The sequence below is a fragment of the Homalodisca vitripennis genome, chromosome 2, assembly GCF_021130785.1.
Source record: "Homalodisca vitripennis isolate AUS2020 chromosome 2, UT_GWSS_2.1, whole genome shotgun sequence".
In the NCBI taxonomy this organism is placed as follows: domain Eukaryota; kingdom Metazoa; phylum Arthropoda; class Insecta; order Hemiptera; family Cicadellidae; genus Homalodisca; species Homalodisca vitripennis.
Window position 1 is genome coordinate 180,888,777 of NC_060208.1, and position 27,113 is coordinate 180,915,889.

At 32.5% G+C, this 27,113-nt stretch overlaps 1 protein-coding gene across 1 annotated transcript in view; it reads right to left on the reverse strand.

The window, feature by feature from the left end:
- Window positions 1–2,409: 2,409 nt before the first annotated feature.
- Window positions 2,410–27,113, reverse strand: part of LOC124355120 (mucin-3A-like) — a 385,609-nt gene continuing 360,905 nt past the window's right edge. The window contains 7 exon segments of the mRNA XM_046806081.1: window positions 2,410–5,227; window positions 7,855–8,004; window positions 9,713–9,863; window positions 15,477–15,605; window positions 21,835–21,993; window positions 22,237–22,698; window positions 22,700–25,662. Coding sequence (XP_046662037.1) covers window positions 5,064–5,227; window positions 7,855–8,004; window positions 9,713–9,863; window positions 15,477–15,605; window positions 21,835–21,993; window positions 22,237–22,698; window positions 22,700–25,662 — 4,178 coding nt within the window. The 3' untranslated portion in view covers window positions 2,410–5,063.

The window sequence follows — 27,113 nt, forward strand, 5'->3', positions numbered from 1 at the left end:
AAAAGCAGTTAAAATATCAATCTGAATACGGTTACTCAAATACGTACTTATTTTGGAGAGCTTTCAGATAGCATTAGAAGAATCATATTTTAAAATAACGTCACAATTTCCAAAACCAAACCTTTTACACTATCTTCAGATTCATTACGATCACAGAGTGGTTTTCCTCCCTTAGCAAAAGCTCCAACAGTATCAACAAGCCTGCTTATATACTGGTGATTTTAGCCTCTTTATGTCTTTTTCTTCATTTCTTCTTCTTATGCTTTTATCTTGTTGGTAATAAAAATACAGGGGGTGCTCTTCAGCCAGTATTCAAACACCTATTTCTGTATGTGTGACATTTACACATAGAAGATGTGCGTACACACATTGCCATTGACTATTATTTCATTTTAATTGTAGACCTCAAATGATTTAGACATTGATATTCTTATTAAAAATAAATCAATATCAAATCATATTCAACAACAAAAGGTTTGTAGTAAATTTAATTAATGTTTACAACATTTAACAGAAGTAGCAATAATACTGTATTTTTGACACAATTTTCAAACATCCTTTTCATGTCAACTTATTTAATATTTAATTGATGATCGTTGTTTCAAGTCACTTGTATGAGTCTACAAAGAGCACAAATAAAGATAAAGATTCTCATTATTCACGACTGAAATTGTCAACATCGAGAGAAAGAGGATGTTTTAAAAGAACTTTTTTTTTTCGTGAAAACAATAAATGGTCAAATTTAGCCCCCACTGTGTCACATAGACTGAGTGAATATTAAATTAATTACTGAGCAAACTAAATAAAGTTTACAAAACATTTATAAAAAAAAATTATGGTTGCCTGTAAAGTCGGTTTTACGGGCGAAGATTTTACGTGACAACGTCTTTTTCTCGGTAGAATATTTATTGATATGAATATTATTAAATTGCACAATAGGAACAAGGAATTGAATGAAAATAAGAATTGCACAAATTTTAACTATAGAAATATATTTTGTTTACTAAAACATTGTACATAATTTTGAAAATTAATTAAAATTTGTTATTGTAAATGGTAAAGTTGAATAAAACATTTACTAAAATTGGAATTTGAAATTCTTGCTAAACACAGTTAAATTCTAACTTCGCGCGTGGTGATTGGTCGGTTTAGTTCGTTTGTTTGGTCGCACTGTTATGACAGGTTAGAGGTTATAATTTGTTATTTTTAATGTTTGACTAGCAATACGCGCTGTTTCTTCTCAATCGACTGAATTACGATTGATTGCAGAGTGATTTAAACTAATAATTTACTTAACACTACAACATTATTTGTCAATTGTATGACATAACCTATAAACTCAGTTGTTTCTCAACTTTTGTGTCAATCTAACAATTAATCAATCAATCATAGTTTACGATAATGAAATATCAGTGTACAATTATTTACCTTTATTGTTGTAGTTGTTGTAAATGACGAATCTAAGCACTCCACATTTTCACGAATAAACATAGTTATCTGCTTTATCCCGTGCGGATCCCGTGCGGCGGACCCACTGGACGTTACCGGGCGTTACACTTTTTCATGAGTGACTCCGAGCCGCAACCTAATTTAAGACGTTGTCACGTCAATAATAACAATTGTCTAAACTTAGTTGTGCAATTAGTTTTCTAAATCATTCCACCCCAAACCAGAATTAGGATAATCCTGTATGTACAGGTTCTCAAGAATTGATGTCATCGGTTTTGGTTGTCAATTTTATTACTTATTATAAAAGCACCATCTATTTATAACAACACTAACAACTGCTCCACTTTGTTTTCATACTCTTCAGCAGCTCCAGTTTCTACTTCTTTATCATTATCATTTTTTATGTCATTTACATTCCCATTCCAACATTTTTTCCTTTTATAAAAAAAAGGTCTATAACATTTTAATACAATCTAAAAAGAGGAAACAAAATCTTATGTGACATCAAAAACACAAAGATTAATTCAATTTTGTATGGGCCAAGCAACCACTTTCTGTAAGATGACATTATTGCCATGCTTAAGGGTCTATTTAGTAAACTACTTTAAAAATCAATATATTTTCCTTTGTTCTTATTATCAACATAAAAACTGGAATTTATTGTTCATAAATTATTCGTTTTATATTTCTAAACACAGAACTATACAAACTAAATTTTAATACAACTCATGTTATTGTACTTCTACTAGTTAGTTTGTTAACTTCCAAATTTGGTTATCTGTACTTTTTCATCCTGAGTAGTTCTAAGCACATCATTACTTGAAAAACAGTAGAATTTTGAACTAATTTAACACTTTTATAAATCAGTATACAAGTATTTCTTACTGTCTAAAAATGTGGTTAATGCTAATGTTCTACACAAGGAAAATGTTCAAGAAGAAAGAAATAAACAACATAAAATACATTTGTAACACTTTAATCAGCACAATACAATATACATGATTATAACACTTGATCAGAGAGAGAGATAAGATTTATGTTTGTAACACTGTTAAAATTATTGTATTATTATGTATCTACATGAAATTAGACCAAGAACACTAATAAATATATTGAAATAAAGTAATAAGTACTGCATAGTAAACACATAATACTCGTTCGTTGGTACTTTACATGATACTCACTTTCTTATGTAAACAATATTAGACGTCTAAGCTGTTAGGTTTTAGTTATAAGTTTAAGGAACACTACATGAAGAATAAAACCGGGAAGGCAAGAATGTATGCATTAAAAAAACAAATAATAAAGAATAATAAACATAACTTAAACCTCAAGTAAAGAAAATAAATTTAGAATGTTAAAGCTTTTGTTAAATCTAATGACTAATGTATAAAAACTCTATATACATACAATAAAAGCATATCTTAAAATGATTAATATTTGTAGTGTTTGGAAAAATATATTCACACTTATTTATGAACATCTAAATTATAAAGAAAAGAAGTTGTTGATTGGTTTCTCTCTAAACCATATTTACTTACTTCAATATATTAAAGTATACTTATAAACAAATAATGGCAATATTATTTGTCACATAAATACTTACTTTACATTAAGTAACACATGATTTTAAATAACTCTCTGAAAATATAAAGAATCAAAACAATACTTTCATGATTATTATAAAATAACTACAAGGAATATAAATTTGTAAATTACATATGTAACATATTTGATAAATTTACACAAAATCAACTGGAATAATTAAATTATTAGTGAAAACACAACAATCTAGTCCTTAATCAAAATTTGTTTACAAATATGTAACAAAACGCAATTAAACATAACTTTTCTAAGATGTACAATATTTTTCAAAACATATTGTAAATTAAGATATTTTTACAAGGCTCGAGCATTACATGCCAAAATTATTTTATCACAGAATGCTTAGAATGCATTTCATAAATGCATATGCTTGCAACAAATTTTGTACTAGAATTCTGGGACTGAAATCTGTAGTTGTAAAATGCTCTTAAAATGAATCTGTCATTAACCCTTATTAAATCACTAAAGCTTGACACAATACACACATATAAAAATGGAACGTGCTCAAGTTATCACATATAGAAAAGTCTTCATTGTTACTTAAAATTGCACTTATTAATAATATGTTTATTTTTTTTATCAATATGTTCTATATTTCCTGAGAACTATTGGAATGTAACAGACAAAAAATGTTATTTCTTTACAAAAACAAGATCATGCTGCTTATTTTTTAACCAAGAAAAGATTTTATATTATACCTATTTTTCTTTTTATTTGAAAACTTCAAATTTCATAAATTATAATTTAGTCTATTACTTATTGTAGTTTATATAATATATATGTTATGGGTTATTCATTACAAAAATATGTTTTACCTAGTGCATAATTAACATATTATAAATTGCAGCTGGACACACAAATCTAAGTGTTTCTGAAGTATGATGGTCTACAGTAAGTATGTTAAAAATTTTGATTGGCATATCAATGTAATAACCATTCATATAATACATAACAGTAATACCTTTTGCTTTACTGGAGCATTCTACACAAATTATTACAGCCTTATTGAAACCACAATATTGCAAAATTATTCAAATATATAACAAAATACATATGAATTGTAAATCTGGTTGTTTATCGGGTTGTTTTCCGATGAACTCGATTTTGCAAAGGGAATTCACACTTTTAGAGGCACTTGAAGAAATTCAAACACTGATCCAAGCTTACCACTATGAAAATAAATATTCTCTTGAATCACTGGATATATTCACACAACAAACTCTATTTACACTTGCCTATGCGGATATGGTACAGAACGTGCAGGTGTCGACATGTCGACTCCTGCGTTGCGAAGTATTGACAAGTTCCCACTTGTATGAGGTCTTTAGCTTACACTTAGCTGTACATATATACAAGTTAGCACCTGCAGTCTTCCTGTCTGCCCACAGCCATAAAAGTGGTCAGTTACGTTCATGGTTGCTTTAAACACTGTCGGTTCTCCTATTTACACAAAGCTATGTACCCAAAGTTTGCATTTCTATTTTTATACATTTTATTTCAGGATGTTGATATTTTTTTAATCATGCATTTTAACCACAGCAGACGGTTTTAAACTTGAAATGTACAAGAGCTCGAAAAACGTTGCAATGGTTAAGAGTTTCAAGAATTAATTTAAATTTGTTTAAATACTTTTAATTTCAATCAGAAAATACTGTAAATTGTGTAATATATTTTACTAGCACAAAGCTGCCAATTGATTAATTAAGTTTGAAATAACATCGAGTAAGAACATCTCAAGTCAATTTCTCATGACAATATTACATCCAAATATTTGCTTGAAAATCTTAAAATATTTTTAATGTGGCCAATTTTTATACTTTATGAAATAATCATATGTTTTGTATCATACAATGCTTTAAATAATTGTGTTTGACGCTACAAAACGTTTCAGTCACTTGGAAATGTACTAAAATGCACATTAGTAGTTTGGAAATTACATCCGGTCAATTCAATACGGCAAACTCACAACACAAAACTCAGAAGGGTACCTAGAACTCAACGCTTCAAAATCAGTTGACAGTTTTATGCCGCAAGGACAGAACCACCTTTCCATCACTCAACCTCTTCATGAGTCCCCAAGCCTCGATGCGCGACATGGATGTAACATCGGTGCCGTTCACGCTCAGCAGCTCATCACCTGCGAACAGTTGACCGCTCTTCTCTGCACAGCCTCCTATGGAAACAGGACAATGGTTAGTAATATGTCCTCTCAATGTTAGCCCGTAGATATGAACATCACTTCATATTATGTCTGGCATGCCCCAACAATGATAAAATTTACAAGCACTATCTGCCTACTTTTCAAAGTAGCTCATTTAAAAATTTTAATCTGATCAATAACTCTTTGATAATAACTGCTGTAATACAACGATCCGAGGGCTTCCAGCGCTACTCTCATTTTTACACATACACATTTCGGCACGTCAAGCCCTCACTGCTAATCTCGGGTTAATAGTTTTTCAGACATTCAAATGGTTACTGTTTATTCTTCCTGCCTACAGAGCATTGACTACTCTATTTTAGTACTACTATGACTGTAGTTCTCCTTGACAAGTGCCACAGCCTGTTGTACAACTTTTGTACTATGTTGAGAGCACACATTTACATCAAAATATTAGCTTGTATCTAACAGCAATTTATTAGGACTGTGTGTGTTTCATTGTGTCACGGTTTTTATAAGTAATTTATTTAGACTGCGAGGTCAATTATGACTGATGGTCACAATAATGTAAGTGAAATAAGACAATATCTTGAATAACCAGTTCACAGTTAAGACAACAAAAACACTTGGTTGTAGGAAGATGGACGGTTGGTTTGAGGAATAATATAGCCAGTTAAATTTTAATTAAAATCAAGGTAAAGAAACAACTCCAACTGCAACTCTCACACTCAGTCACAGTAATGGCTCGGCACTACTGTGCGCGTTAACACATCCACGCCAAGGGATTAAACCAGCTAAAGTGATATCTCGATTAGTTTATTTCACCTATAAATTTGACCCAATCAGATAGTATCTTGTTAGAATTTGAGCACAATTTTGAGCTCTAGCATGAAAAACCAGATTATAATATCAAATGAATACACCATGGAAGGTACTTCAGCTAAAACCATCACATGAGGTATTCATGAGGGTATTTCATTTGGAGAATCTCTGCTTAAACAGTCACCATTTTTAGTTTCAACGTTTCTGTGGCATAATACCACTTAAGTATCTTCCAAGTATTAAGTTGTTAATGATTTCAGTATTGCATTCTAAAACTTAAAATTAAGACTTACAGATTATAATGCCTGATTGGGAGAAAATTTACAAATAACATGAGCTCAGAAGACGAACATTTTTTATTAAATATCAATATTAACTACTAAAAAACATTCAAGTCACAAGATGAGCCAACCTATATCATAATCTACAATGACAAGAGGCTTTGATTAGATAACAGTCTGTAAGAGGATATTTTGTCCTGGAAAGCTAATATCTTTTACCACTTGAAACATTGCATTTGTGTGCTATCTATCGGAATAAAATGAAAGAAACAATATATATATATATATATATATATATATATATATATATATATATATATATATATACTATACAAAGGTATTAACATCTTTTACACTGAGTAAAACTTGGACAGTAATAAGAAATATCTAACATTTTTAATTTTTAATTCATTAAATTGACGTTATAAACAAAAGTAAAACGGATTATTACTTAAGAAAAAAGATTTAGTATGTTAGTGCTACCTACGAACTGCCTCACAGAGTTTGCTAGCTTCACAGCACATATAATATCTGCCTCACAATCCTTTTATGGATGCAAGGTCAGATGTTGTCAGACAAGGATTTTCTACTCACTTCCTGTTTCAGTTGAATGAATATGGGCTACAGGAAAAACTGTACAGTACATGAATTGTAAAATTCCTTCCAAATTATTGTAAAAAGTCAGATGTACCACAGACTACCTACATGAACATTGAGCTTAGCTTGATTTCACATTCTGCTTAGTGGAGCAGAAATCTGGAGTACAGATCTGTTTGAAGAAATCCAACAAGATCAAAACTCTAGAGTAGGTACATTGGCAATACTAAAGGAAGATGCAATGGAACTAAACTCAACATTCACAATGATTTAACCCTTCCCACCATAGCTGTGTTGTGTGTAGACTGATAGCAGACAGATTCTTTAGCTAGTTCCTTCAACATTATGTGCACTTCCACATTTTCTTGGTAAAATTCGACAAAATTGGTCTCTTAATTTTTAAGAAAGCAAAAACATATTTTATTTTATGTCAATACCTGGGTTTATTATAAACTGTGAAATCACTAAGATTGGATTTGAAGAACCTGTCAGACAGTAAATAAAATATATTTTTATATATTGTGTTTTTCAAAAGCCATTACCACTCTTCAATCTCAGGAGATCTTTCATCACTGGCAAACCGTTCATTACTAGGGGAAAAAATGGTTTATATTCTCTTCTTGAGATTCAACCACATCTACTTTTTCTTCCTTTTTTTCATAAATTGCTTCCATTTTTGTCTTAGTGTATCAGAACATTTAGAGTAATCAGAGGATTTGGTTTTTGTTTAGTGTATATTATTTCTTCTAAGATAGTATACACATAAAATGACGTTTCAAAAATTATATGTTTGCACTATATATATCTCACACATAATTAAACTACTCTAAGGCTGGAAACTGGCTTCTGTTACTTATATTTATTGTATAGAATTTATTTGTTCAGTCATATCAACAATAAATCTATGTACATATGATACTTCAAATGTGGTCATAGTACCTGTGAAGATCTTTTTGATGGTGAGGGGCTGGTCACCAAGAGGAGAGTCTTTACCACCCTCCAGACTAAAGCCCAGTCCTGCTCCATCCTTGACCAGAGTCACTGTCAGCGGAGGTCCTCTGGCCACTTCACTCTCAACCACCACCTCTTCTGTAGACAGAGTCAGGGTTATTTAAAAAAAACCAGAACACAAACAGTTTTTAATTAATTAACTGATGTTGAAGGGATTATGTACCATCACTGATGTTACAACGTAAGCTTTGTTTAAATGGTCCAATTATATTTTATACTTTGTCAAAGATTTTTAAAGTTGAACACAATTATGAATGTGATAATTTACTAAGCCCAGCTCAAGACAGAGGGTTAACACACTTACTGCGGCGGGCAGCTTTTGTAGTACTGCCATACTAACGCACCCTGTGGTGGACTGCTACCCTGAATTATTGCCTCAGTATGAGCCCATTAATGGGCAGGGAAGGTTGTTCTGCTTACCGGTTTCTTTTCACACAAACCGTTCACGGATCGCCATCTTGGTTCATTTTCTCTGTTGTGTGCTATATTTGTTGTTGTGTTTAGTGTATTGTGAATGTGTATACATGGTGATTCTGATAAAAGTGCATCTTTTTTAAGGGCAGGGTTGATAGAGGATGTGAATGCAAACAATTTTTGTCTAATACACATGGGGTTACAAATGTTTCATTTCCGAGAAAATTTAGAATTTGTGAAACACGTAGGCAACAAGTTCACAAGGGTTCCTGGACACCTTCAATCGACAATTTGGTATATCAATCTCAAGATATATTTTTTTTTAATTTTGTTAAAGCCTAATGAGAATAATGATATAGAGTATTTAAGTATTAGATTAATAAGATAAGCAGGAATTTAAATTTAAATCTACATTTCTCTGATTGTGCTACTCACCAATGTAGTTGTTACAATGTACTTCAATTACAATATAGTTCAGCAATGTAGTATAATACAAACTCTTTTTTTTATTACTTGATTTTGGCTTGTAACCAACGGGGACAAAAGACAAATATTTTACTAAATATAATGATTTTTACGATATATCTATTAACAAATTTTATTTAATATTTAATAGGTTTTATTATTTGCAATTTAACTACAGTAAAAAAAATACTGAATTTTAACAACATAACACTGGTCAATCAAACTGCATGGCTTTGTTTTGTTTTATTTATTAATTTTTTCAGAAGGTTGATATACGCTGTGTGTAATCACATGACCAAATCCAAGCTTCTGATTGGTATGTTGCAGTTGTCTGCTTTTGCTTTGAGCATGAATGAAATATCAAAGGGTAACATTCAAATTACATAGTACTCAAATTTTCTAAGCCTAATTATTTTCTTTTCTTTTGATACCATAATAAACTGTGAGTTTTTGTTGCCGTTTAAAAACTAATAAATCTTGAAGTACCGAAGAAAGAAGATAAACTCTTCTGTATTATCACTGTGGGATTATTTGCCTTCTCCTACTTTTCAAAGACAATAATATTGAACATAAGAACTGAAATTTAATATAAGTATGTTTCTTAGAGTCTATGAGATGATGAAATATCCCTATCACATTGCTGAATAAGAAACAAAACTATAAAAATATCAGTAATTCATTTTATATTTTTCTCCTTGTTACTAATTAATCAGTGATACATTATACACTTTCATGAAATGTTTTTCTGGTAGTCTTTGAGAAAGTATACAACAGAACTGGTAAGTTTTCCCACCAAATATAATTTCCAACTGAAGCACAACAAACCCTTAGGTACGTTATACAGTCCTTTGAATATCAATATTTCAGGGTCTTAGAAGTACCTGTGTAAGATGTTAACGTAACGTACCTTTATCACTGTCTCCAGAGCTCTGCTCAGGTATCCTGGGTGGCCTCAGGTTGTTTCGTAGACTCAGTACTAGAGGGTCTTCAGTCTGCGGGTCTGTGTATCCGTCGGGTCGCCACCTCGACACCACCAGTACCACCTCTGGTCTAGGAGCCTGAGGACAACCAGTTAACCTTTAAATAATTACTCTCAACGTCTGACAATTACTGATGTTGACACAATAGATGTTGTTACAACATTTTCAACTGAAGTAGAGTGAAAGGGATTCACTATAAGCACAGTTATACGGAACGTTTTTATACAAATTTTGATTAATTCTCAACAGGTATCAAACACTACTATAGACATAAATTTAAATAAAAAACAATTGAAAAAAAAAACGACCCTCGTACTTGTTCTATGCAGTGACATGATCTGTGCTTGCTCCAGTCAACTTGGACTCTCAGGTGTATGCTCGAGGTTTTTTGACGTATAACTTTTCAAGTTGTTTGAATGGCTTCATTAAGTAGACTACATCACTACATATTTAATAATTTTTTGTACATGCATAACCTTGGTTGTTTTGACATCTGATGAATAGGATATATTTCAATCCTTGAAACGTAGTGTTAATTTTGTAAATAATAATTTAGAATGCATGACATCTACTACTCTTAAAATATAATTATTACAATGGTCATAAAAAATATTAAATAAGTAGTAAATATAATTAATTACTGTACCTAGCTTAGTTAGTTTAAATACAGTTAAAATAAAATAGTGTTTGATCTTGAAATAGATTCTTGAAAATGTTGACTGGTACTCAATTTTATTACACAAAGTTTTAGCTATACTCGAGTTACACTCAACACAATCTCATAATACTATACTCAATAATATCTGTTCCTAAATATTATGATTATATTTGTATTGTATATATATATATATATATATATATATATATATATATATATATATATATATATATATATATATATATTATATTGTACATATTAGTTTAGGGTATTTTCATCAAGAAATTTTGTACTTATATTAATTAATTCAAAAAAGGAATCAAAATACGATATTAACCTGTTGAGGAGTAGCTGAAAGTTGTTCCAAAAGAGTACAGATGGTTATAGCAGTTTGATCCCAAAAGAGTATTGACGGTTATGACCGTCTATGACGGGGTTGCTAAAACAATCAATATTGCAACTGTTTATGCACTCTAGTGGCGTTCTTACATACTATTTCGACTGTGAAATGTTGAAAGTAATTATTGCTGTACGGTGCTGGCTCCTAGTGACGGAATACATAATCACAGATTTGCCGCCAAATGTTCTGTCATTTTCTCGCGCCACGTCCATTTATAGGCTATTCTCGGTTCTTGCAATTCATTGATCACTACCAGTAAGGGAAAATGGCCGAAGGAAGTTAAAACGCTGCTTTGTGTGTTCAAATACAACACGGGGTGAGCGTAAAAGGAAAGAAACTGCTTATGAGTGCATAAAATGTGAAGTAGCACTTTGTGTGTACCCGTGTTTTGAACACTATCATACGTTTGTAAAATTCTAAAAAAAAAAACAAAATTTATGAATTTATGAAGTTGTAGATCCAAAAAATGCATTATTATGATATTTTGTAAGGTTTCAATACATTTTGAATGTAAACAACAACAATTTTTTCTTTACTCCCTGAAGTTCATTAAGGATAATTTTGCTTACTCTAGTATACACTAGGTAGGATGACGGTTATAGCCGTCAGTACTCCCCAACAGATTAAACTTTTTTTTATATTTCTTACTATTTCTCATATTTTCACTATACAAAATAAATACACACGTCTAATAATGATAATATTCCTGCTAACTTGGTACCTACATTGGGGCAGAAAACTTCTAATGCTTTTACAGAGTGACCTAGGAAGAGCCCTAAGTGACAGAAAAGTACTTGCATTGCATATTGTATAATGTGCAGCCACAACGATGAGACAGGTTGCGTTGTAAGGTTTCCCCATGCCGCGCATGTCGCTAAACAGCTGATCTGCTTATTGCAAGGTCAGACTGGCTCTTACCAGTATCGCGGCTTTGATGTCATCATATACAAACATTACAGAACTGTTACTGTAATACATCATTCATGGTTTTCATGTTGCTTAAGAATGGGATATAGCTCATTACAGAACTGTTAGTGTTAGTTTAACACAGTGCCCATGGTTGGTTCCTGTACAGCTAAGTATCATATAGTTAATTACAGAACTGTGGGAGATTTTATGAGACTTTAGTTCGGCATAGATCCAATAGTCCCATATGGCTGAGGATTAAATAAAACTGAGATTAAAGAATTAATTTTAAATGCAACTGAAGCACTTTGGGTCACAACAGTCTGACAGAAGAGGATCAATTTGCTTTTTATTCAAAAACTGTAATTAATACAGGAATTCATTTATTCTAAGAAAGAAATTGATCATTAACCACTTCCTTATGGTAATAAAAACTACCAATACGAACTACAAAATAATTATGTAACCAAACCAAACAAACCCATTAAAAGTATCTCTAATCTTGTTGGCTGTTACAGAGAAAAAATGCTAAGCTGATTGCCTGCACAGATTCGAGAAATAGCAACAAAACCAACCAATATTTAATACAAATAATCTAAGAAGAATAAGCAAACCATATAGAATGTTAAAATCTATTGCTGTATCTAACCTTTAGTACAACAAACTTCATCATGGTGAGGTACTGGTTTTTACCTGTCTCGACAATAAACATTGAAGGATGTTGTAAAATTATATTGAAACAGTGGTGTGCATCTTTTAAATTCTCTTGACTTAACTTTTATCTATTGTAAGGTAAGCGACTGCATGAGACTTTTTATTCAGTGTGAATAGAGATACTACGGTCTGTCCAAGTAAGAAATTTTACTTGTACAATAGACTAGTACAATAGGATAACCTCAGTTGATAGTTCAGCATTTACTGTTTTTTCTTACCTCTGGGTGTCTCATGGAGTAATTGGAGTGTTAAGGAAGCCAATCATTCGAAGCGACTAACAAAATGTCTCTTTTCTGTCTGTTCACAGGATATCTTGAGAATTTATTTAATTACAGACTTGAATTGTGTACGGAATTAATAAATAAGCAAGATCAAGTTTGACAATGGGTCTCCTCATGGTATATCCCTCATTCTATCCTTAGTGAAGCCTGTTACAAGACATTTTGTCTGGTGTGCCCCTACCTTGCAATAGTCTAGGAGCAAGACCCTATTTGCAGTATATACATAGCCTAATTTCTCATGTAATAGACAGAGGAATTCCTTCTAAGAGAGATATTGCTCATTTTAGTGGGGATCGACATGAATGGTATAAGATAGAGATGCAAAGTCGCCATATTAAGCTAAAAAGTTGGTCTTCATATGATTGGCTGACACTGATTTATCATTTACTTATGTGTCTGACTGTTAAGATTTTAAGTGTGTCCAGTTAATCAAAAATATAAATTGAGAAAATACTTACTAGTAACTAATTAAATTTAGTAAATCTACAATATAGTGAATCGGGTGAGAAGAAAACTTTTGCCCGGTAGAGTGTAAATTTGCATAGATTTTCTGCACATTATCTCGAGAAACAGTTTGACATACAGCAGAGAGATTTAACAATAACGTAGGTCTCATCTGTTCTAACACTTACCATTAGTTTATTTGCAAGTTTACAACACTAACTGTATTTGCTAACAACTCCACAAGTATGTATCTCATATAGCCTTCAGCTTATTTACTACACATAAACCTACCTGTGGTTGCATGTATGTCTTTAAATTTTTAATTTGTATCTCTCTGGAAAATGATATTGCACAAGGACCAATAAAAAATATTAAAAAATGAAGTGAAATGATGTTGCCTTCCAATTTCTATTTACCACAATTTAAACAGGGAAGATGCTTTTATTGCAAAAATTGCAGCTACCATTGTATGCAATTTCTGTAAGTTTTAAATATACAGTTTATTGGCACAATAGTTACAAGATTCAAACTTGAAACGTATGCCTTTGTAAGCTACAGAAATTTAAGTGCAAACAATTATATCTTAAAAGAACTTGATTTAAAAATAACAGGCAATAGAACTTTTCATTGCTTATAAATAAACTTAGGATGGAATGTACTTTGCAGTGTTCTGTGCACAAACTAATAGTTTACCTTAGAGTCACTCCCTAAGTCTAATACAGCCTCCAAAGAATCAATTTGATCTGTGTGTAAATAGTTCTAAAAAGTTTTATGATTTTAATAAAACCATCTCTACTAATTATATAAATACTTGGTATTTCCGTGACACAATTAAAACTTGTTAGTAAACTGCTTCTCTTTCATAACAAGGAAAGAAAACAACTATAAGAGAATTTAAATTCAGCGCTTGCATTTTGGGCAGCATAGATTTGATTTTTATGGAATTTCACTTTTTTAAATGTGAAAGATTTTAAAAGAACCTGTACACCATTACAAGGGTGACTGTTGAAAATCAAACAATCACCACATGAAACTTTAAGTTATTTTGAAAAAGATTTGTGCAATGAACTTAAAGAACTTGCAATGCTGTTCTTATTTATTTAAACATAGCTTGTAACTCCACAATAGGATCGTAAGTACTTGTCTTATATGAGCAATAAGTTTCAACCACTATTAACAACAATATTCGTCAAAGTGAAACAGATGTGCAATGGACTTAAAGAACTTGCAATGCTATTCTTATTTATTTAAACATAGCTTGTAACTCCACAATAGGATCGTAAGTACTTGTCTTATATGAGCAATAAGTTTCAACCACTATTAACAACAATATTCGTCAAAGTGAAACAGATGTGCAATATTGGTTATCAGCTAATGGCCACACACTGGTGATAACAGGCTACAATTACAAGCACACCCATTGTTTACTTGATAATGTTAGCACTTCAACCAATTTTTTTAATGAAGTGAATTCTCAAATTTTGGCCTTTCGCACCAAGCAGCCTTATTTTGGAATTCAATTTTAGTAACTATACAAATATTTTGAAAATCAATATTTATTACGATGTTAAAATTTAAAAAAATAAATTATAAACCCACAAGTCTTACGTAACTGATTGTTGGTTATTACCTAAATACACCTACATATTTTTAAACAATTAACAAAAATAGTCGTTAATTAAGCTTCACTAAAGTATATGCTACTAGTATAGTTATACTTGATAACTCTACAACCAAATTAATGTAGTAAATAATATTGTTGACAATCGACCTAATATTAGAAAGATAAGTAAAAGAATTTCTTCCGTAATAAGTTAAGAGCCCAGCTTTATCAGTGGCCATGTTGATTTTAGCCCCATAAGGACCAATGTTAAGGGTTCTTAAAATCCTTTTACTACCAAATTTTTAGGTATGGAATTTTACGGGAAGTCTCACTTCAAAGATACGATTAATAAGCATTCAAAACATTTTAGTTTTTTAAATATATTTATCGGGTATTAAGAAAAAAAATCACAAATTTCCTTTGTACATTTTAATTGTATAATGCAGTTTATAAGAATAACTAAAAAGCATTTGTATGCGTATTCACCATGTCTTTATAATGGGACAACTTCCTTAGTTCTCTGACAGTGAATAAAGGAGTAAAAGTGTTTGAAATGGAGTAAAACCTAGAGCGTTTCACTACAGCTGTCTTCTTTACAACAACTTTTTTGCATTTACAGCCTATCAGATTGAAAACTTACAGTGCAACTGATGTGTACCACTCTCAAGCTCCGAGACATGCTTACCTTAAGGATTGCCAGAGACTCTCTATGGGATACTCCCTTCATGCTGCGCCCATTGATTGAGAGGATCCTGTCTCCTTTCTGTATCCTGCCATCTCTGTCAGCTGGACTGCCAGCCAGTACTTTGTGAACCTGTAAACAGAGACCTGTTAGAATCTATACATATAACTTGTTATTTTTTATTTTATGTATTTTTTTACAGTACGTTGATATTTTCTTATTTTTGGAAAATTTATCATGTAAACTTACTGATTCATATTTTCAGCCTATTTTTGACAACTTTTATTTCAAACGGGTTTTATCGAAACACTTTTTTAATAAATTAATTCTTATTCTCATATATGATCAAATAATAAGAACATGATTAAAAATGTTATTGTTCAACAAATGGAAGACCATGTTTAAATTGTGAGAAAAATAATCCTTAAACGTGTCTGCAATATAATTAATGTTGTTTTGTTTTACATTTACTGAAAAATAGCACTTACATATAGTGATGATTGTAAAATGAACAATATTTTGATTTCAGTATTGCATTATATTTTATCACACTCAGGAAATCAAAACATTGACTGTTAAAAGAAATATTGATCAGTAACTGTTTATAAATATTGTTTTTGTGTGATATAAAAATTAGACATTTCACAGTAAAATATTAAGAACCTGTTAAACATTGTGCAGTTTTAAGTCCATATTGTAGCGTTATGAGAAATGCTTTACTTTAAAGATAAATAATGAATATCATTCAAACGATTTTTAGTCTTGTGAATTTATACAGTTTTAATATTAAAACATTGAAGTTAACAAAGTTTAGAATTTTTTCTGAATAAACTATACAACAAACATTGAAAAAACTAAACTTGGAAACAAATTAATAATATTTTTGAAGCGAGGCATGTTACATAATCCTACAACTAAAAGTAAGGTTACATAAGAGCAGGAGGTTTAACAGTGTTCTTATTGGGCTACAGTCAAGTTGGTCACTAGTACACCTGGCTCTTCAAAGAAGCTAAAGTATATTTTCTAAATATAAAACCAAAAAAAACATATAAAATATTTAAAGTATATTGTAACAAAATGAGCTGATATATATGTATACGTTAAGTTCCATTTTATAATCTTGGGATTTGTCTTGTACCATGAATAAATAATCTAATGCTCATAGAGCTCAAATATCTGAGAACATGATTTTTTTATAACTAAAAAATGCATTGAAAATAGAAATATTAATATTAACATTGTGAAGCATACACTTCAAACTTGAACTAAAATCTAATAAGTTATTCAGTTTTTAAACAACTAACAAAATATATTTGCTTAGAGGTAAAGTAAGTAACTGAATGAAGTGATGTGATGGAAAAAAAACTAGTGTCAGACTCCTATCTCACTGAAACCTTAGAGAAAAAGAGCCTTGGCATAAAGGAGTTAAAAATATATCAAAGTAAAGGTCGGCTCAATTATAAGATGCCAACCAGTTTCATCAGTAGTGGGTGAACGAGTTATAAACCTGGCAGAGTAGCTGAGAATGTCAGGGACAAGGTAGTGTCAGTGTCGTTAGAAAGGATAGAAGAGCATACAGGCTACCATAGATATATATGGTATTACCTTGCGGATTACTTAGATACTCTGACAACTGATATATAAAAATAAACAATAATAGTGTCTCAATGACCGTCATATGATGTATCACATACTCATGTTTCTGTGAATAATCTCTGTTTTACTTAGTTTTAAAAAGTTTTTCTCCTTATTGTCATGAATTTCAAGGTTTCAAACTACTCAAGTTATAATTACAAGGTTATTTGATTATTTTTTTAATTATTTTGGAACTACATTTCAGATGCAATAAGTTCTGCAATAACAATTTTTTTAATTTAAGTCACTTCAATATTGTTCTGAAGTTAAAACACATTTATTTATTTCTTTTACTCAGGTCAAGGACTTTCTGGATGATTCAGGATGGACAGGGGCTGCCTTCTCTCGAGGTTCCATGAGAAGTATAGCAAGCAATATCTCAGTCATCTCATCTTGGAAGAAGCAAGATCTATCATTTATCGTAGTGTTTTGTATAAAACAAGTTCCCTCTTATATTCAAGATCCAAATAAACTCCAAAGGTTTCATAGAAATCTGCCTATAACAATCATCGTCAAATTTTCCAAAAACAGAATATCCAGAAAACCAATTTGTCTTACTTGTTTATAACTGAAACTTTGGTTTTACATCTGCTGAATGAAGATGGATCTTTACAGTGACATCAAAATATATTAAGAATTTAATAGTATCAACTGTGACAACTGAAAAATAATATATTATTGACGAGTGATTTAAAAGGATAGTAAAATTGCAGATGTGCAATTTTGTGCAGATGCATCATTATTATATAAAAATTAATATTAAAAATGCGAAAGTGCCTTTGTTTGTTTGTTTTGCTTTCACTTGTAAACTATTCAACCAATTGTACTGGAATTTTACATGGACATTCTTACCATCCCCGGAATGATATAGGCCTACCTATTCTTATTTTGCACTTCCCTTCAAACTATGCCCCCCTGTCCTTTAAAGTAAATATTGAGAAAAACCCCATCTTGTTCTCTAAGATTGTGAAATATTAATAGAAAGAGTATGTAAAATGTAATCAACTGTGTACACATTGTGTATTATTTTCAATTTATTTATATTTATAGTGAGTAAATTCTCTAAGGAGTGACCAATATTTTTCACACCATTTTAGATTTCAAAGATTAGATAAACACTCATCTACCTTATAAAATGTCCTAAAACATAGAATGTGACTCTGAAGACTCCCTTTAAAACAGTCGGCAAGAGCAATGATACATAAAAGTTCACTAGACTGTGCCTTTGAACTAATGTACCAATTCCAGCTTTAAATGTTGTAAATATTTTTCAGTTTATAATAAAACAAACTCGTAGTCTCAATGTTAATGTATTTAACTGTACACTTTTACCAAATATTAAGTATTAGATATAAGAAAAAAAGTGACTATCTAATTTTTACCACAAATTTGAAGATTGATATAAAACCCATCTAATTTTTTTGGCAAAATAAGGCTTTTCTGATCTGTTATATATGTTTTCTTGATTGGAAAACAAGGCTAAATCAACTATGAAACAAAACATACTAAGAGTAAGTTAAATTACAATGGCCATAAATACTAACTTTTTGACATATTTTCTTGATCGTGGCAACAAGGAAAACTGGTCATCGGAAATATAATTCACTCGAACCAGCATTGGTCATAAACGTACAACACCTACAAAATTGGGTGCAAAGCAACAGGTAACTTAAGATTACCTGTTAGCAATGCAGATATAAGAGACAATGTGGTCTAACTTTATTTATTATATATTTAAAGACTGTTATGAAAAAAGATATGAGACAATGTGGTCTAACTTTTATTATATATTTAAAGACTGTTATGAAACCTATCTTTTTTGTATTTTGACAAAAGTAGGTTCTCAGAGCTGTGAATGTATATATATATATATATATATATATATATATATATATATATATAATATATATATATCTCTTTTTGATTGGGAAAGAGGCACAATCAGCTATAGAACAAAAAAATACTAAGATCGGAGTAAATTACAATGACTATAAACATGAACTTTTAACCAACTGCTAGTAAAACTATAAAACCACGTTTCGAGGTCTGAAATCCACTCTCTTCTTCAAGCATCAAAAAACACTAACACATAAACATGCACGAAAAGTTTCAGGTTTTAGTTTAGCGCACATAAAACTAATGTTAACAGCAGCTTATTCACATTTGACAGTAAGATACCATTGACTTGTCACTGTACGCTAGAAGAGGACCAGGGAGAAAATAGACTATTGTAGATACTTCTTGCAAAACGATTTAGAGGAAGAAAATAAATCCAAGATTGCCAGTGAGTGAGTGACATTGAGGCATAAACGCAGCCTGTCGCACATATCAGATATGTCCTACGGGAGGACGGACAGTTGTATACCCGTGTCTGTTTTGTTCTATTTGCATCCTGTCACTCACTCCTTCACATAAATTACTTTTCTATTCCAACGGAAAACAACGTTTTGTTTCGTCTTCCCGAATAGAGTGGAGACTGGTTGTGCATGAGTAGGAGACACTGTGTAAGAGCCATTCTTACATGACCATACAAATTAAGAGGATACTTGAATAAGAGTTAACGCTCAACAAAAATCTGTATACAATCGGATACTTATGGTTTGAAAAAATAAATATACATTTTTTAATTATGGAGTACATATCACTAAGTTTACAGCAATAATAAACTAGCATTGAATAATTTATGTAAGATAACCACAATTTTAGATTTATTCATGAGCAGAAAATGTTTCCAATAATCGAAATTTTGTAACTTATTAGAGTATAAGAATAGTTCCATATCTACTATAGGCATGTTGTCGGACTAATTTGTAAAAGCACTAGTGCTATATAAGCAACTGTGGTGGAAACAATGACAAATTGGCCTTGAGCCAGAAACACAGAGGTTAATAGAATGAACAGATGGCAGGCCTAGGCCTACCTCTTACTGACCCTCATATAGCAATAAGATTGTTGTTGCAAGTAAACTTCAAATCCACCCAACAATTTAGGGATGTGCTGGTGATTTTACAACACGTTAATTAATAAAAGTATTTATTTAGTAAAACATAAATCGAGGGACCATTTCAATGGCTTTGCAAAGGCTAAGATCAAATTAACTACACTACTATTCACTTAAAATTCAACACCGTGTCTCATCCCTCAGTGAATTTTAAACCCATCAAGACTAAAACTGAAGTCACTGAATCTGAAGAATAATTTACTATCAAATTCATCTCGTTGTGAAGTTATCAGAGTATAAAACATACTGACTTACTAGTAATAATTATAGTATTTAGAATAAATTTACCTAAAACATATTTATCTAACCGCTTTATTTTGTTTAATTCTGACCATCTAAATGCCTTGAAATGACATGAACGGACTCAGTATCAATTAATCTACACAGGAAAAATAGTTTAGTGATTGATTACATGTGTGAATTAACAAAAATAATTTTGTGGCCTTGCATATGGTAATTCATATAGACCTGCGTTTCAGGTAACATATGCCTTGGCAGTAAACCAGTAGAAGTTGACAAACATTAAGCGAGGTGTTACTGAACAGAAGTGAGAAGAAAACAAACAACAACATGGTTGAAGGGAAAACAGGTGGTTTTTGTAGAAAGCAAAGTTGCCATTCTACCCTAATTGCTATAAAATCTTCACAAGTGCTAATACTTCCAACAGCCTATTGACCTACAGAGACCAAGAAAGTTACTGTAATCAAAAATTCAGTTGTGACATAAGTGAGAGATTTCTAAAAGATGGCTTTTTCCTTTCATTATTCAAAAAAAAACACTGTCAAGGTGCTCCACAGTCCACAACACATGAAACGTTAATACAGGCATCAAGCAGACTATCTTCCAAAACACATATCCAAAATAGCTGAACAGTGTGGCATCATATAGTGACTTTCAATATATTATTGCATCGGCTGACACTGACATACATACATACATGACATTATTATGTGCCAAACTAAATAAAAATATGACCTGTAAACAAGTTTACCATTTGGTACTTTTGATCCTTTCCATATCCCTTTTTGAAGTTTGTTTTTGGTGATTGAAGGATTGTGAAGGAAACAGGACAACAACAACAAACAAACTCTAAACAAAGAATTGAGCAAAGTCAAATGTCCGGAAAAATCCTGTTTTTCACTATCCTTTCATTTTGATCTCTACCAAAACTAGTGTAGCTGATGATCAGTACATTTCTTAGGGGAAATTCATCTATCGATATAACAGAAAATTAAGTTGTGTTTTATACAATACAAATTATTGCTTCTCACCCTTCAGACTATTAGAATCTGACTTCTGTCCCACCCCCACGACAACAAATATGTTGGAATCATAAGGCCATTTAATGTGCCCAAATCATTTGCAGTTGATAATAGAATAGTTTTCGATAACAAGTATTCAGACATTAGAATATGATTGCACCAACATACATACATAACATTATTATCTACCAAAACTAAATAAAATATGACGTGTAAACAAATTTACCATTCAGTATTTTCAATCCTTTCAGTATCCCTCGTTTGCAGTTTGTTTTTGATGACTGATATTTTTGATGATTGTCATATCAACAGAGAAGATTCAAATGCCTGAGTTTTGATTTCCTCAAATGATTATAGCTCACTTTATTGTCATTGATTATTTAAATATAAACCACACTTCCTGGAACCATTTGATTTTAGCTAGTGGCTAGACTACACAACACTAGTGTGCACCAATACTCACAGTGATCTCCTTAGCTTCATAGTCTGCGCCCCCAGCCAGGGTGATTCCCACACTACCTCCTGCTGTGTCTCTGTGCAGTATCACCACCACTACCTCATGGCTGCAGCCCCCTGTCTCCTCTAGTGCCTGGTTAGCATCCTCTATCAACTGTTGTAGCTCCTATAAACAAATTTAATTTGGTCATGTATTATTTGTAAAACAATACAATTATTGGTATTTTAATTTTTTATACAGAATCAATCTTAGAAGAGAGAATGTTTGCCAAATTGTAAACTTGTAACTTGAACACTTTGCCAGTTATTAATCAATCCTATGTTAAGAGATTATTAAATTTAGATCTCACAATTGTATTTAAATTTATATATAAGATAGGCAATAGAAGATCTAACATAATAAAAGTACCTGTTGGGATATGAGACTTGTAGAGGAAGCGAGAGAGGTTATGCTACCAAACTGCTGTTCTTTCTGCAGATTGGTGACGGAGCCATAGTGGGTGGGGGTAGGCGCACAGCTGTCCTCACTGGTTGTAGAGTCCAGTGATGATACTCTGGCATGGCTGGGAATCATGTGTCCATTTCCATTGGTGATACCAGATTTGGGTTTGCCACTAAGTGCTATCTCAGCTTTCTCAAACGCTTTTCTGATGTCGTTTACACTGACTGATCTCCTGTTGTTGATATTTCTTGCTGACGCCGTTGGAATCTTTCCTGTACTCGATGAACTGGGTGATTCTTTCGGACTAAGTGTTGGTGTTTCTTGTTTACTAGTGCAAGACATAAAATCATCACTAGAGACTGACGATTCTTTTGAGTCACTGTGCAAAAGAGATGCTGCTGTGGTGATTTTTCTTTCTGTTGGTTTAGGAGGGAACAACAGGAATTGGATTTTGTTTTGCACTATTTAAATTTTCAGTTTTACTCTGAGACTCTGTAGTTTTGCATGAATCATCATCCGAGGTGGAAGACCCATTGTTATTAAAACTTTCTTTTGATAATCGTTTGATAAAAGGTTTCTTCTGGGTGGAATTGTCTAGGATATCTTCACTGAACAGATCAACAGTTGTGGTAACCTTATACTGATTGGATGCGTGTTTAGTGTATTCTTCAATTTTACCATCAACATTATCTGTCATAAAAAGTTCTTGGCTGGAATATCCATTTTCCATCACTTGTAACTTCTCTCGAGGTGCAGGTATTGGGTCATTATCTAAATGCTCCATACTAGACGGGTTGCTGTCTATGAAACTAGAGTCATCCTGTGAGGAAAAATTTCCACCATCGCTTACTTCAACTTCAAGGTATGCCACCTTTGTTGTTCTAAACTCTTTGTTGGGAGATACCATATGATAATGGGTGACTTCTGATAAATTTGTTTCTTCATGTAAAACTTCAGTAACCCTTTCTTTCTTTAAAGTGCCGTTCAGTTTCTCAATAAAGTTTTCAGTCTCAATTTTGGCTTTTGTCTCATCAACGAGTTCTACATCTGTGATCAAACCTTCATTTACAAAACCTTCATTCTCCTCAAACTTCCTTTGAATTAAAGGTGATCCAATTTTTAAATCCTGTCCACTGCTAAAACGGGCTGAAGATAGAACATTTTTCCTATTAATGGCCTCAACACTCTGGGCTTTCAGGACTCTCCTGTTTAAACTGTCAGAACCAGAACTGCTGCAACTTGCTTGAGAACCTGAAGTTAAAGTGGATGCTGTAGACGATGCTGCTGATGCTGTTGTTTCAGACGAGAGAGTCCTTCTCAATGTTCTTCGATCACTACTTCCAGCAGAATTTGAAGGTGACAACAGCAAATGTGACCTTCCCATATGCTCATCATCTATTCTACTCTGTAAGTCAGGGATTGGAGACTGTGGAGGGGAGAAATCATGAGAAATGCTTGAACGACTAGAACTTACAGCCGAGTCATTGTCACTTTCTTCACCACCAGATCTCCCAAGGTCACTTGGGCTCTGATGTTTGTTCAGTTTGATCACAGGCATTACTTGGGGTTCAGTCGTTTTAATGTAATTTCCATTCTTTTGATTAATTTTGTCCTCATACTGAATGTTTCTCATCATCTTGATATCTGGTGAACTTCCACTGCTGCTAATGAACTCAAAGCTTAAATCAGATTGGGTTGGTGACGTAATACTTTCAAGAGATTTAGGAGGTTCATGATGAGAAAGAGTGGGTGATAAAGATGTCACAGCAGTCGGAGAAGACAGGCTGTTTCTTGGTATATTGTTGACTGTTCGAGGAGGTTTAGATGGTGGAGGGGGAGGTGTAACTGGAGATTTAACACTGTTTGAAACAGTGTTGTCAAAAATTGGTCTCAACTCTTCACGGCTTGAACTCAAAGAAGAAGATACTGATGATGCTAAAGAGGGTACTCCATACACTGCCAAAGATTTTCTCTTGAATGCAGGTGAATACTTTGGAATATCTGCAACAGTGGGTTGAGTTTTCCATGATAAAGACGAAAGATTATTATTAGAAGTTATTGATGTACTGAATGGAGGGGTTGTGCTTGTAGGGGAGGTATAAGTATTGTTTCCATACCTGCTGTTTCCAAAAGAAGGAAATGTGGACTTTTTTGTTACCTCTTCAGGAACTTTTGATAAAATAGAATCCCTACTTTTGATTTCAGGTAGATCAGGTATTGTCTGAGGAACTGCATCTTCTGAAACCTTCTCTGGAATGACTAAGCCTCTCAGTTTGGAAATACTTCTTCTTCTCTGCTCAATCAAAGCATTTAAAGAAGCTCTTCTTGCCTCTTCGCTAGTGTTTTTTGGTACAAACCTATTAAGAGGTATTGAGTTAACATCAACAAGACTTTGCGATCTGGAATGTAATTTATTTGTGCCATTAAAACTCATTGCTCTGCCTAAGCTATTTTTTGTCTCAGTTGGTGAGATTTGTGAATAGCTCTCAGGTTTAGGTGAAGACAGAGATACTTTACGTTCACTTTCCCTTGCAGATGATTTCCGAGGCAATGTGCTTGAATAGCCTATAAAAGGTGTTGGTACTGTTGGCGTCAGGGAGGAATCTGGAGATTCTGAAGAATACGCTGAGGATGAAGATGATAAATCCATAGAGCTTTGTGTGCGACTAGTATATTCTAAACTCTTGGGAATATTTGGCTTGTTCTGTTTTGCACCACATGACACTTGAGACATGTCCACCATGCTGCTGTACGTAGGCAACTTCTTCATAGGGCTCGTAGATCGTTGGTTACTTTCTGGCAGGTACGAATTTGAGGTCACCTTATCAACAGAAATCACAGACCTAGAGAACAATTTACCTGAGGGTAAATTGCCAGAAGAAGCGTCTACACAATCGTTGTAAAATACATCCTCAGAACTTTTGAACCTGTTTAGTTTTCTATGAGAACTCAATGATGGAGGTGCAATTGCAGGTGAAATTGGTGTTTCATCTGTCACATTGGAAAACATGGCGATTTTATCTCGAACACTCCTCACACTCTTCTCGTCATTCCGCCAAGTAGAAGACCCTCTGCTGGGCTTGAAGGAGTCATCGGTGCCAGTGCTCGAAGCATTGGAGCAGGAGGAGTACTTTCTGATGGGCGAAGTGCTTTCGATTTCTCGTTCGAGGGAAGAAACACTCAGTTTCTTTTTTGGAATCGGGGGTGCAGTGGAAGGTAGAGGTGGAGGTGGCTGCATCTTGAAGGACAGTTCTGGTGCTATGGAAGGCTCAGGGCAGGTCTCCTGGTAGTTGGGTGGAAACTCGTGGCCATCAGGTGGCATCCGCGAGAAACTAGGTGGCGGAGACAGACTCAGCGTAGCAGCAGCCGAGGCGTCCATAGCTCCACATTCAACTGAAAAATATAAAAAAATAATAGTATAAAATTTAAAGAATGTATAATAACACAAATATAATAAAATAAGCTGAATAGTCAAAAATAAAACAACAATTAGTTTTAGTATATTCTCAAATAATTGTCCTATACTGAAAAATCTTATATCTATAATATAAATGGTTTCTAGCTGTTTAAAATTCAACACAATTTTAAAACTTTCAAATCAAGAATTACCTATAAAAAGAGTAAATTGGCACAAAATTTAAAATTAAATTACTCATAAAGCAAAGCACTAAGCAAATAGTAGGCTATTTCATCGACATGTAAATAACTCTACATTGTCAATAATAAATATAAAATCCAAATTTTTTGAGAGAAATTTCTAAATTTACTTTATTAACATGATACATAAGTTTATAATAGTTCTAATTTATTTCATAGACCAATAATAGTGATTTAATACTTATATTTATGTTTCTTCTATTCTGCTGAAGGTTTTTTAGCTTTATAGTATTTAAACTTTGATTTACAAATTGAATAGTCTTTTCAATTTGGAAAAATTATTACGTTTATTGCTAATAGTTTATTGCTAATAGTAACGTTTAAAATCATTATTTAAATAAAAATGTTAAATTCGACTATTTTGATCACAAATACTTCTAAAATCCAAAAGTATAAAATGGCCGGTAATTCCTGTCGTATTGTACTAGTACAACGTATTGGAAGCAATAAGACCAGTTAGAATTTATTACTAAGAGAGCCACGAGGTTTGTACAATTTCCTCGATATTTTTAGATTGAACGGGCAACTGAAGATAACAAAAGCGTGCGGGCTCGGTCGGTAACCTTTAACCCGGGATTCCGACGTTCGGCAACCACCGTGGAGTCATGGGAGCGGTCCAGCTCCAGCTTAGCAATCACCCAACTCGTCCAGTCTTCCTTTTGTTTTCATTAAAATGTGTGGAAATAGCAATGAACGTTTTTATTATATTCTAGTGATGAATTTGAAAATGTTTTTCTATTCAATTAAGCATGGGCCAGCGCTTGCGATCATGGCTTGTAGGAAAACAAAGCTTGATTGACGCAGAAACACAATTATCATCACAGTAATTCAAGTAGTTAATTAGGTTGACAAAAGTTCCCTTATTTAAAAAAAAAAAAATGAAACATCTTGCGAATTGTGATGGCTTTGTAAGACCATTATTGCCAGAGAATACAGAAACGTTACAGTTGATACACTTATTTAACAAAACTGTTCACAATTCTAAAATAGAATCAATAATGTTTGTAATGTGTGTATTAAAAGGTAACACTGCTACCTATCTAACAGAAAGTACTAAACATTTATAACAAAAAAAGGCAAACAAATAATCAATTAAAAATGTGATGGAAAATTGTTAAGTTTTTAGGTATAAATCACTACTTGTATATTCACAAAAACAGCAAATCTCATATCTGTTACGGAATTCC